At 43.7% G+C, this 17,255-nt stretch overlaps 1 protein-coding gene across 2 annotated transcripts in view; it reads left to right on the top strand.

Moving 5' to 3' along the window:
• The window catches only part of LOC147434698 (ARM repeat superfamily protein), a 68,031-nt gene extending 51,297 nt beyond the window's left edge, over nucleotides 1-16,734 (top strand). Inside the window, exons 6-8 of one of the 2 annotated variants that reach the window (XR_015185376.1) lie at nucleotides 14,160-14,214; nucleotides 14,621-14,977; nucleotides 15,751-16,734. Coding sequence is in view for 1 of the 2 variants with exons in the window: in XM_086491149.1 (XP_086347275.1) it covers nucleotides 14,160-14,214; nucleotides 14,621-14,736 (171 nt within the window). In the remaining variant the exon portion in view is untranslated. Of the gene's footprint in view, nucleotides 1-14,159; nucleotides 14,215-14,620; nucleotides 15,261-15,750 lie in introns of those variants that run through there. The other variant, XM_086491149.1, reaches the window with a different exon arrangement.
• Nucleotides 16,735-17,255: the final 521 nt, after the last annotated feature.

The raw sequence follows: 17,255 nt of genomic DNA, 5'->3' as shown, positions 1-17,255 counted from the left end.
GGATCTTGGAGAATGTGCATCGATTATAGCACTCTCAACGAAATCACCATCAAGAACAGATTTCCGATTCCTAGGATCGATGATATACTCGACAGGTTACAGGGATCCTCGTGCTTTAGCAGGATTGACTTGAAGAGTGGATATCATCAGATTAGGATAGCGCCAGGAGATGTCTACAAGACAGCTTTTCGGACGACTTTTGGGTTATTTGAGTTTTTGGTGATGCCTTTTGGTTTAACCAATGCTCCTGCGACATTTAACCAGATGATGGACAGGATTTTTCGAGAGTACAGGCTATTTGTTGGCACTTCCTTTGACGACATCATTGTTTTCTCCAAGAATGAGGCAGAACATAGAGATCATCTGCTTCAAGTCTTTCAGGCATTACGAGATCACACATTAGTGATTAATGCAAAGAAAAGTGAATTTTTCCTACCAGAGATACACTTTTTGGGACACAGTGTGTCAGCAAGCAGGAGTGGAAATGGACCCGGCCGAGATAGAGACTATCCGTGATTGGCCCGATTTGAGGAATGTCCATGAAGTTAGAAGCTTCTTGGGACTGTGTTCGTACCACAGGCGGTTCATACGAAAGTTTGCAGAGGTTGCTTCCCCTTTGCATACCTTGACACAGAAAGGAGTACCTTTTTCGTGGGGACCCACAGAGGTGACTGCCTTTCGGACATTGAAAGAGAAATTGACTACGGGACCTATTTTGACTTTGCCAGACTTGCAAAAGTCATTTGAAGTATATTGTGATGCTTGTGGTCGTAGTCTGGGTGCGGTCTTGATGCAAGAAGGTCATGTCATAGCTTACGAGAGCCGTTTGTTCTCTAGGCCGGAGATGACAGCACAGATCTATGAGAAAGAGCTTTTGGCGGTTCTCCATGCTCTTACTCAGGGGCGGCATTACCTACTCGGAGCGGATTTTACTGTCTTTACAGACCATCAGAGTTTGCGCTACTTCTTGTCACAGAAGCAACTTTCGGAAAAGCAGATGCGGTGGGCGAACATCTTGTCACAGTTCCACTTCCAGATTGTCCATGTGCAGGGACAGAAGAATGTGGTGGCAGATGCTTTGTCTCGGAAACCGTTGGTTCTGGCTATTTCTGCTATACATCATAGGAGCTTCGAGGATATGGTCGATCGGTATGTCACAGATACAGATTTTGCAGATATTTTTCACACGGATACGGGATGGGGAGACAATAGCTGGATACTCCCTTCGGGAAGGCTACTTGATGAAAAAGACTATGTTGTGCGTTACACAGCCGTTGAGGGAAAAGGTTATGACTGAATGCCATTGTCCACCTTTTACGGGTCACCGCGGCATTGCTACCACCATGAAAGGGGTAGAGAGATACTTCTTTTGGCCGTGACTCAAAAAGGACGTGGAAGAGTTGTGCGCAGTATGCCAGAAGGTCAATTTTGACAGGCATAAGGCACAGGGATTGTTAAAGCCTTTACCCATACCACCCGCCCCTGGAAAAGTATTGAAATGGATTTCATTTTTGATCTCCCGAGAACACAGAATGATCACGATGATTTTCCGATACATGGCACGTCTGAGATGATTGTCTCCGACAGAGACCCCAGATTTATGAGTTTGTTTTGGAAGGCAATTTGGGAGAACATTGGCACGCAGTTGCAGTTCTCGTCATCGTTCCACTTGCAGACTGACGGGCAATTTGAGATTGCCAATTCAGTGATTTTAGATTTATTGAAGTCTTGTATCTCGGATCAGAAGACTCAATGGGAAAAGAACTTACCGTTGGTGGAATTTGCCTACAATAACATGATACACTCTTCGACGGGGAAGACGCCATGTGAGATTGTTGAAAGTGCTGCGAAGGTTCCATCCTTCCTGAGCACGAAAGATTAGATATTTGAAGCGGATGAATATTCGCGAGATTTGGATACGGCTTTTGCCGAGGTTCGCGAGACTTTGCAGGAGTCTCAAGAACGACAGAAAAAGGCAGCGGATCGCCATTGTCGCGACTTGAAACTGAAGGAGGATGATTGGGTGCTCTTACTTTTGAGAAGGCACGCCTACGAAAGAAAAAGGGAAAGGAGAGGCTTTTTCCAAAGCTTAGTATGCGATACTACGGACCTTTCCAGATCACTGACAAGATACATGATGTCTCCTTCCGATTGAAACTGCCAGATACTTGGAGGATTCATAATGCATTGCATGTGAGTCTCTTGAACCCTGTTAAGGGTGATGTGCCTGATGATGGGTAGCCTGATGAGCAACCCGAAGTGGAAGAAAACGAGGAGATCCTTGTTCCTGAACAGATTTTGGCACATAACGATACGAAGAAAGGTAAAGTCCGAAGGCGGTTCTTGGTTTAGTTCAAGAACTTTCCTGCATTTGATGTGAAGTGGATGGAGGAGGAGGACCTAGCAGATACTCCTCGGATTGTGAAACTTTATCTCGATGTTTTGGTTTAGCATAGTCTACTCCAAACGGAACCCAGAAACTCAGCTTGGCCGAAGATCTGGTGCAGTGGGATGCACAAGAGGGGAGTTACTCCGCTCCTTTGTCAACAGATGCCTTGATTTTGATACTAAAGTCACTGATGTCTCTTTGAGCTCAGGGATACTGGGAGCTGACAGTATTCTGCTGGATGACTTTATGAAATGGAATTCCTGATAATGATACTGATTTGTTCTTGACTTCTTTTGAGTGCAGGAACTGATAGACGAAATGACTGCAGCATTTTGGTCTGATTGATCTCGAATAGACATGGTTGCAATAGGGGTTAGTCAATCGGACATCGATGAGGTCCCGATTGGACCTAGATGTGATTGCTAGCTATATTGCCGATAAATCATGGTCTAAGATCCGAATGAATGTTGAATTTCATGTGATGTCTTGGGATGTCTGGTGATGTCCTGTGATGTCGTGTGATGTGACTGTCGATTTTGTACATGTGCTAGATGTGTGTTCCTAGTACGTAGGTACTAACAGTCAGTGTCTGCTAAGACGGTTTATGGCTTTTGTCGGTTTTGCAGGCGTAATCGCGGTCGATTACAATGCTTTCAAGAGGGGGGTATGTCACAAAGTGATGACGTGGCGGACAACAGAAACCCTTAAATTCCTGCAAACCCTAATTTCTGCCAGAAACCCTAATTTCCGGAAATCGCGGACGCTTCTTTTTTTTTTTTTGAAAATGATGAGCGACGCAAATTTCGCTTTTTCTCTACTTAATGAGAAAGAGAGAGAGAATGCTTTTGCTTTCAAGTTTTGACTCTCTGTGAGAGAGAGAGAGCAATTGCTTTTGATTTGAAGCTTTTGGGGCTCTGCTTTTGGGCATCCCTTGTAACCTTTAAATTAGTGGTGAGGGCCTCACTTCTCAGGGCATCTGGACGCAGAGTCTGAGAGTGAACCCCGAGCCACTCTCTTGTACTTTGATGATTGATTAATACAAAAAGAAATACCGAAAGGGGCGCCAGTCTTTGGGGCCAATATCTCTAGGCACGGAACTCCGCCGGGCCAGTGCAAATCTATTGTGATCTGTGAATTGTTTTGAAGTGGTTATTTGGTGCTGTCGCGGTTGATTCTTGACTTGGAGTGTCCAAGTCTGTTACAATCACAATATACTTCAAACGACTTCTGCAAATCCGGCAAAGTCGAAACTGGTCTGTAGTCAAATTTTGTTTCAATTTATGAAAGGCAGTCACCTATGTGGGTCTCCACGAGAAAAGGACTGCTTTCTATGTTAACAAATGCAAAGGGGTAAGCAACCTCTGCAAACTTTCTGATGAACCGCCGGTAATAAGAAAATAAGCCCAAGAAGCTTCGAACTTCATGGACATTCTTCAAATCGGGCCAATCACGGATAGTCTCTATCTTGGCTGGGTCCATCTGCACTCTTGCTGCTAAGACAATGTGTCCCAAAAAGTGTATTTCTGGGCTCGGCTCACACGGTAAGGTGGCCGGTTCGGTGGTGTGGTTCTAGGTATCAGATCAATGGTATGATCCTCAGGATGAGCTGGTGGCAACTCGCCTAGCAGGCCCTTTGAAAAGCAATCGACATGAGCGTGGAGAAAATCTTGGCGTTCTTTTTCGAGGTCAGAAAAAAAAAAAAGTCCTTTAATGATCATTCAGTCCTTTCCAGAAAGTAAAGAAACCGAATTTCATCAAGTACAATCTTTGTGCCCTTTATTTGTCAAAGTTGCTTTCTCGGCCCGGTAGTCAACCACATCGTTGTTCTTGTGGTACCAAGGGATTTTGAGTAGGACATCACAAGCTCCCAAGGGAATTACGTAGAAATCCTCGTGCCCTAAACACCCCTGACATTGCAAACGAAGTTTGCCAATGATCGGTGTAATGGCAACATCCCATCCGGGTGCCACTAGAACCACCTCTGCCTGTGGCCTCAGCCTGTCGGGCGTAATTCCAAATCGAGCCGCCAATTCAAGTGAAAAGAAGTTGGCCTTGGTTCCTTCATCAAAGAAAAAGAGGGCTTCCTGATCGTTCACTTTGTCCTAAAAGCGGCAAAGTTTTGTACTTTTGTTGCCAAATTGGCTTTATCTGACAGAAAAATAATTCTAAATGAATTATTGGATTTATATGTGAGGGCTTTCTTGCTTGGAACACCAAGGAAAAATAATTCTAAATGAATTATTGGAATTTTAAGTGAGAGGGTGTTTCTCACTGGAGATATCCGAGTACAAAATATTCCTAGTGTGTCATTCAGAGTAATGACGGGAGCAGTGTGAAAGGGAATATCTGTAAGGCCACCAAGAACGGGTACTTCTGATGCGTCACATCGGATGGGTGACAGGGAGCATCGGAAAGAAGTATCCGACCATCCGGGAACGGACATCTCTGATGCGTCATAGGATGGGTGACATAGAGCATCGTGAAGGAGATTGTACCGTAAGTTCGGTAGGAAAGGACTAGGTGATGGGTATTCTTGATGCGTCACAAGGTGGGTGACAGGTGCATCGGAAAGGGAATATCCATAGTCGGGAGGAAATTCCGAACTGTGTTAGAATTGTGCACAAGGAAAAATCAAGCACTTGAATGAAGATGGGTTCAGAGGAAACTTTGAGGAAAAACAGATGCTTTCTGAGAAAGCGGGATTGCTTTTCGGGAAAGCAGATGCTTTCCCGCGAGGAAGTCTATGTTTGCATTGCAACTGTGCGTGTGATTGCATCCAGGGACGCCTGGGAAGTGTTGTGAAAGCATTATTTTTAACTTATAAGGTTTTATTGAGTTTTTGGGCAGGTTCAGACTACTTTTAAAATACGCTGGCCGCCCACTTAATAAGTGGGCAGCCATCTGATAAATAAGGCAACAGATCAGCCAGCGTTTTCTCTCTCTCTTTTTCTGGCAGAACAGAAAAAAAAAAAAAAACGGCTGCGATCTCTACGCGAGCAGCTATTCGTGCCCGTGGCTAGGAGCTATAAAAGCATCACATGCCCTCACTCAGAGAGGAGGACCAATCTTTGCAAGGAGGAGATGCTACTACAGATTTCAGCCGTAAAGAAGACGTTGCCGGTGATGCCCATGGCTGCCCCAAGTGTACCAGATGTCGCCAAGACCCAGTGCGCGAGTTCCCTCGCGAAGAAGTGCCTACGAAGCGTGTTTCCATCGCGACAAGTTGCTGATTTACGAGAAGGAACCCGAGAACACACCTCTTTTGTGTGTAGGATTGGAAGAGAGGATTTTCTATGGAGAGATCTCTTCCAGGGAATTGCTTTTCGAGAACGGAGTTGCGTTTCGAGCGTCGAGACTTTGAAGGTAACGATTTTCATGTTATGAACTCTGAGTATTTGTTTGCAGGTGTACTTCCTCTTAGTGAGGGAGTAGGAGCAGAGGAAGGCATGAGCCTCTGCAGGAGAAAAGCGCTCTGAGGAATCAGAGCCAGATCAGCCCAAGGGTTTCGTACCCGAGTTTGGGAAGTAGATCCACGGATCGGAGAGAGGTAGTCTCTCAAGTTGTGATCCGGAAGTTGGGATTCCCAAGTAAGGACTTCGTGTCCAGGAAAGCAGAGTTGTTCTGCAGGAAGAGGACTCTGGAAAGAGAGTTGGAAAAGAGTTGCAGGGATGCCATGCCCTGAGTCTGGAAGGTGAGATCCAGAGGCGAGAACCTTGATTCTCGAGGAATTGGAATAAGGAACGGAAGTTCCTTGGAATAGGGTTTTGCCCTAGGAATCAGAAGCTGAGGCTTCCCGGAACCATCAAGTCTTATTCTAGAACGAACGTGGTAATACGTTCGGTTCAAGTGCTTGTATAGACTTCTCCTCAGTAATAAAGATACTATTACGGGGGGGGACCAGCCCATCTTCTGGTCCCTAGTACTGTGTCGATCTTCTCACTCTCTCTCTCTCTCTCTCTCTCTCTCTATCTATTTCTCTCTATATCCTCTGGCTTCAATATTAAGTGATAAATTTTATTTATCCAAGTATATTTTATATTGTTATGCGCTCCCGTTTGTGACAGTGGTATCAGAGCATGGTCTCCTCTCTTTCTCTGTAAAGGAGGACGACTCTGGGAAGATACGGGAAGAAGCCATGACAAGCCAAGAGAGAAGTAAGCAGGCGGAACCCTAAGTCCTGCAAGAAAAGCTCGCAGAGTTGGATTTTTTTTTTCCCCCTCTTTGCAAAGAAGTCGACACAAGGCTTGGGATTCTCTGAGAAGGTGACAAGAGCATGATGCTCAAGAACCTAGAGAATCCAAGAAGCGGAATGCTCGAGATCCTTCAGAATCCAGAAAATATCCATGAACGTCAATCCAGAACTATAGCCATGAAATCCCGTCATTTCGGGAAGGATATGAAGAAGGTCTCTAGACCTAGGAACACTCCAGTGACCAGTCAAGTTTGATACTTTTGACGGAAGGGAAGATGTCCTGAAAGCTACTGCTTTCATTCGACAGTTTGAAGTTGCCTTTGCAAACGGCAATTTCTGAAAAAGTGTCGAAGATGAGGCATGTGATTAAACACCTCAAGGGGATTGCAAGTACTTGGTGGTATACGAAAGCTCTGCAAGGAACTTACAACAAGACTTGGATTCAATTCAAGGCTGAATTTTTTTGACAAATTTTTTTCCTCTATGCTTTGAAGAAAGCATCCAAGAAGATTGGGATCGGTTTGCCCAATAGGAACACGAGTGAGTCAGAGCAAGTAGTGGTTCACTCTTGCCAAGGTAGCTCCATTCTTGATCCTCTCTAAGGAAGGAAAGATGAACAAATTTAACGAGACTTTTGCCCAAATTTTGTAAACCCATCTGCAAAATACTTTGCAGTAGATGGTGGAGACAGCAATACAAGTTGAAAGTGTACACCTCAGTGTACATAGAATCTAATCCCCACAATGGGACGGGAACCATTGAACACAGAAACAATGAATTTTTGGTACCTCTCCTCAAAGGATACGTTGCTATCCGGAGAAAGTTTGGAGTAAGGGAATTCAATCTAACTCGTGAGTTAGATTGAAAGGATACGTTGCTATCCGGAGAAAGTTTGGAGTAAGGGAATTCAATCTAACTCGTGAGTTTTTTGAATAGAAGACCCTCAAACTTAAAGTGAGAGGGCAGGTCTGATCAAAGTTACGTCTTTGAGGAAGTTACAAAGCTCGTTTTCTTTTTTGCACGAGGTATGGTTGTGTCTAACCAGGACAATCACTCTCGAGTGTTTACGAGAGTAAGGTTGAGTCAGAACATTGTTTATACGATGAACTGCTTTGCTTAACGATCCGGAAGGTCCATGATTGATCTGGTATCCGGTAGTTCTTCAACAAATTACTTGCTATTGCGGGTAGGAAATTATGAAGGAACCATTCTGAGTTTTCAAGCAAAGAAAAGCTTTCATGAAGCTTGAGTACTCTTTAAGCCCACACCCCCTACCCGGTAAGGGAAGATATGGTAGTGCTTTTTGCACAAGTGAATGAACACTCTCTTTACGAGGGAAGGAACAAGCGACGACTACGGCCTGTGCTCGAGGAATCCAAGGATTAAAATCCTAGATTATTTGATGAGCGGGTTTTGCTCTAAGATCGAGCCAAGTGATCGTCAGGTTGAGCGTCTTCGCTCTAAGGATCTTACGAAGGGAAGGTAATTTCCCAGGTTCATCAAAACTCTAACACAGCTTAAGAATTATGTACATCTTTGGGTACATGGATAACACATGAAGATGCAGACCTATGCCAAGTAATTGGATGAGAGTTTGTTTTACTCTCTTGGGCGCCTTTTTGCGCGCAAGGATATTCTGACACGAGAATCTCTATTTGAGATGTGTTCGGTAAAAGGAATTTGAGTTTCTCTACGGAGAAGAGGTTTTCCGATGGTCGTTGATCATTGAGTACGCTATGTGCCTTTACCATTACAGTAGCAACTTTTGGATGCGGTATATGTTTCTCCATGAGCAGATCAAGTAGCATTTACACGCTGCTGAAATAAATTCGAACTATTATGTTCGTAAGAATATAGTTCGCCAACCGTTTCAAAATGGTAAGAATTACATATGGGAGAACATCCCTGAGAATCAAAGAGGGTTCGCTCTATTGTGAACCGGGTTTGAACGTACGTTCAGAAAATGCTATGGCTAGAATCCTATCTGCCTGAGATTTTGCAAATCGTCATTGATGCTCGCAAGGTGAATCATTTTTTATGATTTTGTAAGGAAGAGACGCTAATGGGCGTCGGGAAATCACTGCTGGTGGTAATAACTCGCAGGAGGAAAAGATTGGAAGGAAGTGCCGCCGTGCACAAAGAATCTTCGGATTGGAACCGTCCGCCTACGTTGAGTGACGGCCCGAAACAAGAACCTTCTTTAAGGTGATCGCAAACTTTGTTTGTGAAAGAAAGACATCGAGCTTAATGCTTTATGACTTTAGCATTCCCTACGTGGGAGGACACAAGAGGTTTAATACCCTCTAGACTAACAGCGCAGGATTATGCGCAAGGACAGATACTTAGATTGATTTCTAGGAGGATTATTCTTCTCGGATTGAGAAGGTGGATTTGAGTTAACAGACTCTCGAATGAGGAAACGTTCGATCTGTTGGAAAGACGCGAATGACGAGTTCTTACATGGTTCGTAAGTTGAATGAATGGTGAAGGATATCCTCGAGGTACTAGAGGAAGGACATGAACTGGTAAGGTAAGTATTGAAATTTTGAATTTTTGTTTAATTTAATTTTTAAGTTCTCTTTTGAGAAAGGACTAGCTCAACTCACCATTGAGCAAGATTTGGAATCTTTCCGGTGTCTCCCCGGCAGTTCAGTTGGACCTCTACAGTTGAGGACAACTGTTTATAAGTGAGAGGGATGTTGCCAAATTGGCTTTATCTGACAGAAAAATAATTCTAAATGAATTATTGGATTTGTAAGTGAGAGGGTTTTCTCGCTTGGAACACCAAGGAAAAATAATTCTAAATGAATTATTGGAATTTTAAGTGAGAGGGTTTTTCTCACTGGAGACATCCGAGTACCGAATATTCCTAGTACGTCATTCAGAGTAATGACGGGAGCACTGTGAAAGGGAATATCTGTAAGGCCACCAGGAACGGGTGTTTCTGATGCGTCACATCGGATGGGTGACATGGAGCATCGGAAAGAAGTATCCGACCATCCGGGAACGGACATCTCTGATGCGTCATAGGATGGGTGACATAGAGCATCGTGAAGGAGATTGTACCGTAAGTTCGGTAGGAAAGGACTAGGTGATGGGTATTCCTGATGCGTCACAAGGTGGGTGACGGGTGCATCGGAAAGGGAATATCCGTAGTCGGGAGGAAATTTCGAACTGTGTTAGAATTGTGTACAAGCAAAAAGCAAGCACTTGAATGAAGATGGGTTCAGAGGAAACTTTGAGGAAAAACAAATGCTTTCTGAGAAAGCGGGATTGCTTTTCGGGAAAGCAGATGCTTTCCCGCGAGGAAATCTATGTTTGCATTGCAACTGTGCGTGTGATTGCATCCAGGGACGCCTGGGAAGTGTTGTGAAAGCATTATTTTTAACTTATAAGGTTTTATTGAGTTTTTGGGCAGGTTCAGACTACTTTTAAAATACGCCGGCCGCCCACTTAATAAGTGGGCAGCCATCTGATAAATAAGGCAACAGATCAGCCAGCGTTTTCTCTCTCTCTTTTTCTGGCAGAACAGAAAAAAAAAAAAAAAAACGGCTGCGATCTCTACGCGAGCAGCTATTCGTGCCCGTGGCTAGGAGCTATAAAAGCATCACATGCCCTCACTCAGAGAGGAGGACCAATCTTTGCAAGGAGGAGATGCTACTACAGATTTCAGCCGTAAAGAAGACGTTGCCGGTGATGCCCATGGCTGCCCCAAGTGTACCAGATGTCGCCAAGACCCAGTGCGCGAGTTCCCTCGCGAAGAAGTGCCTACGAAGCGTGTTTCCATCGCGACAAGTTGCTGTTTTTCTCTGTTTTCAGCCCATAAACGTCGTAGACGGGGCTGATTTACGAGAAGGAACCCGAGAACACACCTCTTTTGTGTGTAGGATTGGAAGAGAGGATTTTCTATGGAGAGATCTCTTCCAGGGAATTACTTTTCGAGAACGGAGTTGCGTTTCGAGCGTCGAAACTTTGAAGGTAACGATTTTCATGTTATGAACTCTGAGTATTTGTTTGCAGGTGTACTTCCTCTTAGTGAGGGAGTAGGAGCAGAGGAAGGCATGAGCCTCTGCAGGAGAAAAGCGCTCTGAGGAATTAGAGCCAGATCAGCCCAAGGGTTTCGTACCCGAGTTTGGGAAGTAGATCCACGGATCGGAGAGAGGTAGTCTCTCAAGTTGTGATCTGGAAGTTGGGATTCCCAAGTAAGGACTTCGTGTCCGGGAAAGCAGAGTTGTTCTGCAGGAAGAGGACTCTGGAAAGAGAGTTGGAAAAGAGTTGCAGGGATGCCATGCCTTGAGTCTGGAAGGTGAGATCCAAAGGCGAGAACCTTGATTCTCGAGGAATTGGAATAAGGAACGGAAGTTCCAATTGGAATAAGGAACGGAAGTTCCTTGGAATAGGGTTTTGCCCTAGGAATCGGAAGCTGAGGCTTCCCGGAACCATCAAGTCTTATTCTAGAACGAACGTGGTAATACGTTCGGTTCAAGTGCTTGTATAGACTTCTCCTCAGTAATAAAGATACTATTACGGGGGGGGGACCAGCCCATCTTCTGGTCCCCAGTACTGTGTCGATCTTCTCACTCTATCTCTCTCTCTCTCTCTCTCTCTCTCTCTCTCTCTCTCTCTCTCTATCTATTTCTCTCTATATCCTCTGGCTTCAATATTAAGTGATAAATTTTATTTATCCGAGTATATTTTATATTGTTATGCGCTCCCGTTTGTGACAACTTTCATTCATTTGATTCGGTTCGGGCCCCACGCAATGTGGTACCGGTTCTGCTTTCATTTGCTTTTTCTGCCACGTTCCTCAGCTGCTTTCGAACTCTCTGGCCTTTCTTCATTCTGTTCTTTTGGTGCCTTTTTAGGGCACTTCGCGGAGATATGCCCAGTTTCCCTGCATTCAAAACACTTCCCCTCTTTGATGTAGTTGATCCTCTCTCGAAGATTGAGCCGAGGTCATGCATCCTTTTCTTTCTTTTCTGGGATGCTCTTCTCTTTCTACTTTCATTGTTAGAAGTCTATTCGGTTCTCTGCGTCATGATCTCATCTGTGGGGTAAGTCAAATTGCCTGAATGAATGGCAAAACCCCGTTTCGCATGACTCATCAGTTCTTGAATAGAATCTGATTTTTGTTCTAAGCAGTGATTCCGGATCTCTGTAGGAAGTCCCGAGGTAAACCGCTCAATCTGTTCTTTAAACGAGATCTTCTTAAATGAAGAAGTTGGTAGAAAAGAGCTCCAGAATCTCTCGCAATATGCGTCCAATGTATCTTTCTTGGTCATTCGAAGATGGTTCCAAGCAGTTCGTATGTCGCACTCGTACTCCTGAGTCAGCCATGAATAAATAAGAAGCCTTTTAAATTTCAGCCATTTAAGTGGCGCTTTCTTGTTCAATAAAAGAGTGGACCACCAAATTCGAGCATTTCCCTTGAAGTAAGAGGTAGCCCTCTGAATCTTGGAGTGCTCTCAGTAATGTCCTCCAGAGAAAGCTATGTCAAACTGCTGTATGAAGGCCAAAGCCTTCGAAGCATCTCGAAATCCAGAAAACGTGTCAAATTTAAGTGACTGTCCACCTTCTTTAAATTCTCGGACTTTCTTGCTTTTATCTTCCAGAAAGTCATACTGGTTGGCTTTATAAAAAATTTTCTCCCTTGCATAAAATCTATTGTCGTCGGAGTCCGAACTATCCGAAGACAAGTCCTTTGTAGAATTGTCCGAAACTGGGCGAGACTTGGGCTTCTTTGCCTTTTTCTTGCCCTTTCTGAAGCGTTGCTTTTTGCTTCGATTTTGCCCTTTTTGTCTTCCTTCGCTCGAGTGGGACGAGGTAGAAGAACTGTCAGAAGAAGTAGAAGAAGAAGAACTAGGTACTCCTTCAAAACGCACACGCTTCTTCTGCTTCTTGCCGAGGCAAAAGTAGATTGACGACCCAAATAACCCGGGAAGTCAGTTCCTTTCTTCTGCTTTTTGTCGTGCTTTTTGCTTTTGCTCTGTGCGTCAAAAAGCTGGCTAATCCGTGCATCAACCACCTCTTCCAATTCTTGCCTGTAAACATCCTTGGAGTAGGAGGCTGTTTGAGCGCCGGTTTGAGGGGTGGCTCTGTGGTTTGCCGCCACTGTGAGTGCACCTCGTCGAAGGAGGTCTGGGTCAAAAATTTTGCCAGTTTAGGGTCCTTCGCAAAATTTATCATCAACTTTGTCGCATCATCGACCAATTTTTGATTTCCATCTCTTCAAGCTCCGCCAAAGTAGGCCGAGGCGGGCCGTACTCGCGTGCATCTTCTTCGTGATCTCTTCCCGCATCTCCGGATGCAGAGGAAGTCGACTGTCCTTTGCTTGAATCCATAAGTGCCACGTAAAAAGGATCGGATTTCCCGGTAGAAGAGAAAATCGGTCACGCTCTAATACCACGGTAACAGACTTGGACACTCCAAGTCAAGAATCTACCGCGACATGACAGGAATTCACTTCAAAACAGTTCACAATTAGACCTGCACCGGCCCCCGGCGGAGTTCCGTGCCAAGAGGTATTGGCCCCAAACACTGGCGCCCCTTTCGGTATTTCTTTTTATATTAGTCTTCGAGAAAAGTACAACTCCCGCGGCGGGTACTCTCTCTCAGACTCTGCATCCAGATGCTCTGCAGAGGGAGTCCCCCTTAGGTTCTTAATAAAGGTTACAAGGGTTGCTAAAAGCAGAGCCCCAAAAGCTTCAAAATCAAAAGATTCCTTTTTAAAGTTCTTAAAATAAAGCGACTTTAAAAGCTTCTTCAAAATAAAGCAAAGCCCAAAAGCTGCCCTAAAAATTGCGTAGGATTTTTTTTCCCAGCTTTTGGTCACGCAAATCAGCCACGTCAGCATTCGTACGACCTGCCGCTTTTCCCGCCGGATTTTGCGGGTGTCCGTACAGTGCTGCCACGTCAGCCTTTCTGCGGGGATTCTAGGACTGCCATTGTGTGTGTGTGTGTGTACTGCTGGCTGCCACGTCACTGGTTTGTGACACACTCCCTTGTACTTTGAGTACATATTTAATACAAAAAGAAACACCGAAAGGGGCGCCAGTCTTTGGAGCCAATATCTCTAGACACGGAACTCCGCCTAAAGTGACCTGACACACTATTTAGTAGCAGAACTGTACAACACTCGAGACTCCGACCCCGGGAAACCCTAGGAACAGGGGTCCCGCCTTATGCCAGCCTATCGGGTGAGCAACATCGTCGAGTGCATCGCCAAGAACAGGTACGTCTACCTTAGGTACGACCGGGCACAACCACAAAATAGCCCTCACTCCCTAATCTCCTCCTAGGAGATACTGAAGCCACCGCAAGACAGGAATCTCAACTCTAACACACCCTAGGATACCACCATCTGGTAATTCACATATCTTCAACAGAGCCTTCAAGACCTTGGATTACTATATGTTTTCTTGTGCAAAACTGTTTGTCATCTCTTCTCTTAAATAATTCACTTTGGCTGATCAATGTCTCAATTATACTTGTTGGCTTACCTTTCTATTAGGGGATATGGATGTATGCACAATGATTTTAACTACAACTGTGTTCTTTTGATGTTTCTCTTTTCCACAGGTATTGTATGCTGTGACAACTCTTTATTATCTATGCACACCTTCAACAAGAGCTGGTATGTCCTCTTTGTAGTCTTGGTTTTTCGTGCTTGATGTTGGTAGAGTTATCTTTATCATAGACATACACTCTTGAGGGGCTTGTCCACATTTTAATGATAGAGCCTCTCTTTTTATTCAGTGTTTGAGGCCTTTTGGCCATTATGTAAGGGACACAATTTAAATACTTTGTGCTGAAAATTTATTTTTGCAAAATACTTAAATACAATGTACATTATACAACATTACATCTTACACTGAAGTGCATACATGAGACGAGAGCATTGCCTTGCATGCGTTCTATGTGTAGCCAAAGGGATCATATATAGATGCCTTCTCTCTCTCTCTCTCTCTCTCTCTCTCTCTCTCTCTCTCTTGCTTGTGTTGTCAATAGCGAGGCTGAAGTAGAACAAATGAACTTTGCAGAAATCCTCGTGCCCTCAGTTGTTGCACGGATTAACGATTTTGCTGAAAGTGCATCTAGTGATATTCAGCTGAAGAATACAGCGAAGGCATTTCTGGAGAAGCATTTGGCAAGTTAAGCACGCATTTGTTGCCCATGTTGTTGGTGGTTTTACTCATACGGGAGTGGCTGGAGGCTGCATCTGGATTCACAAGAATATGCTCCATTCCAGTTGTGTTCTTTCAAGTCTGTTTGCAATCAGCTCCTTTACCTCTCTGCTGGCTTCCTCAGTTGAATGGGTCATAGTCCATTCTGTTGTCACCACGTGAATTTACATTGAGCCCTCACAGAAGCATGTTGAAGTGGTTCCCCCTTTACAGGTACATCAATTATTTTAAAGCAGTCTTGATAGAGTGACCCTTATTTCTGTTCAATGTTGGCAAAATACCAGATTAATGTCATTTATTGGCCATTATACACTGGAGATGTCTGTTAGTTTTGTAGAAAATATTGTATGCCACGTAGAATATGAAATCAGCCTGTATCATTAAACAAGGGGTCCTCTTTTAGATGAACAAAGAAGCTTTGGAAACCTATGCAAAAGTGGCTGTATCTATTAAAAACTTGTGTCTGAATAAAGAAGAAGTCTAGGACATACACATGGAGGATGTGAAGTGTAGAACAGCTTGTTATGTACCTATGGCAACTTGAGTCGAAAGGTTGTTACTCTCCTATGCGTACTCGAGTAGGCTAGCCATAACCATGGTGATCACCAATGCATACGGCAATCATGCAAAAGACTGGATACACAGACTCTATGCCTGCCCATCACTTTTGGGGACGGGTTGGCACGCAACAAAAGCATATCATTTTAGTAAACTCAGAGAGAGGTCAGCTTGTAATTGTAGCTTATTGGTTGGACGCCTTCTTGCGTGGGCACTGACATCAGTTTGGTAGACATCTGAGCTTGGGCTGCCTAACATTTTGTCTGCTGCCTATACCATGCGAATGTGTTTGTGCCTGCTGGCTTCCACCTCTGCACATCCGGCGTATAAGCAGCCTAAGCTTTCTATTTTAACTTTCTTTCAAGCTCACCCAATAGACTTAAAATATGTTCTTAAGCTTGTGAAGCTTTTCTGTATGCAAATTGCAGATGACACATGCTCGTGGATGCTTACACCAAATAAAGCTTACTTGCAAGCATGATACTGCTCTGTTTATCACAATACAAGGTGATAGGTCCACATCACATCCCAAATTGTGTACTACTTCACTCGACCAAACTACCTCCCTTGCAAACAAACTTGCTTCTCAATATTTTGCTTCCATGCAACTCTATGCTTTAGTACATAGGCATAGCTACTTTGTGGACCTTCTATCATATGAGCAGTTTGATCAATCTAGATCTTTATGTTCATACCTCACCCTAAGCTCTACACATGTATTGAACTACCCGTGGCTCAATATGGCTCCACAGGGTGCATAGCATAAAAACTGTAAGAGTCTGAGCCAAATCCAAAACCTAGCTGAAATGAGGACTTCCAAAAGCGCCCATCTAGCAGTGAGCTACTTGGTTAAAAGGGGTGTGCCACTCTGTAGGTATAGCCTCGATAATATCCTGACACATGCTTTGCACCCCCTCATGTCTTGCAACTGAATATCCTGAATCTCCTTGGAAAGTATTGTAAATTGTAGCCAACCCCCAAACAAGTGGCTATCTCAAATTGTCCTCAATGCATGTGAATCTTTGAATCTCCTTAGAAAGTACTGTAAATTATAGCCAGCCCCCAAACAAGTGGCTATCTCAAATTCTCCTCAATGCATGTGGGTTGGTGTAATCAGGCAAACAATGATGATAGATATGCAAAATACAAAAACTGCAACTTTTCTGTACTTGATTGTATGCTACTTTTTTGTACTCAATTGTATGCACAATTAAAAAAATGTGGAGCTATAGCAACCTTGTACTTACATAAAGAACTCATTTGAAGTTAACAGGAAAAGTAGATTGGTTGCGTGAAAAATTCTCTATGTGGTGTAGCATGGGTTTAATCGTAAAAATATGATGTTTTTAGTCAAATGCAGCACGACATTGCATGTGGAAGCTTGTTGTGACCTAGGAATCAAAAAATATGTATTGTACTTATTCTTCCCATGTAGAGTGGATTCTTAGCATCAAGTGCATGTAAGAACGCTTGGAACTTTACACATATACAAGGAGTATTGGATTTTTTTTCAAAACCCTAAAAAGGAGACTTTTATGTCTTGTTATGTTATCAAACTCGTATGGTTGTAACGACATTGTTCACATATATGATAATGATGATTATATCAATATTTGTGAAAAACCTTTCCAAGTCCAAAAATACTATCCAAATATGGACTAATCTTGTTTATACTTTCTCTTTCACCATAGGAAAGCACCAAGAGTGCATGTACAAACATGATTGATGCATATGACTTGTAGCATGTTATGTACAATCGTCTTCTCGTAAATTATGAATCATCAAATCACTTAGCTAGTGAAGGTCATCTAGTCCCTCTAGAGACTAACAAAACGCTAAATTATTGGAAAGAAGTAAAGTGGGTGTGTATTGTGCACGATACATGGGAGAGGGAGCAAGGATATAAGTTACAAGAGATGCCAATACATAACAC

This window comes from Adiantum capillus-veneris, chromosome 19, assembly GCF_014529385.1.
Source record: "Adiantum capillus-veneris isolate H3 chromosome 19, ASM1452938v2, whole genome shotgun sequence".
In the NCBI taxonomy this organism is placed as follows: Eukaryota; Viridiplantae; Streptophyta; class Polypodiopsida; order Polypodiales; family Pteridaceae; genus Adiantum; species Adiantum capillus-veneris.
The sequence above is the reverse complement of the archived record's forward strand: the minus strand, read 5'-3'. Positions and strand labels throughout refer to the sequence as shown.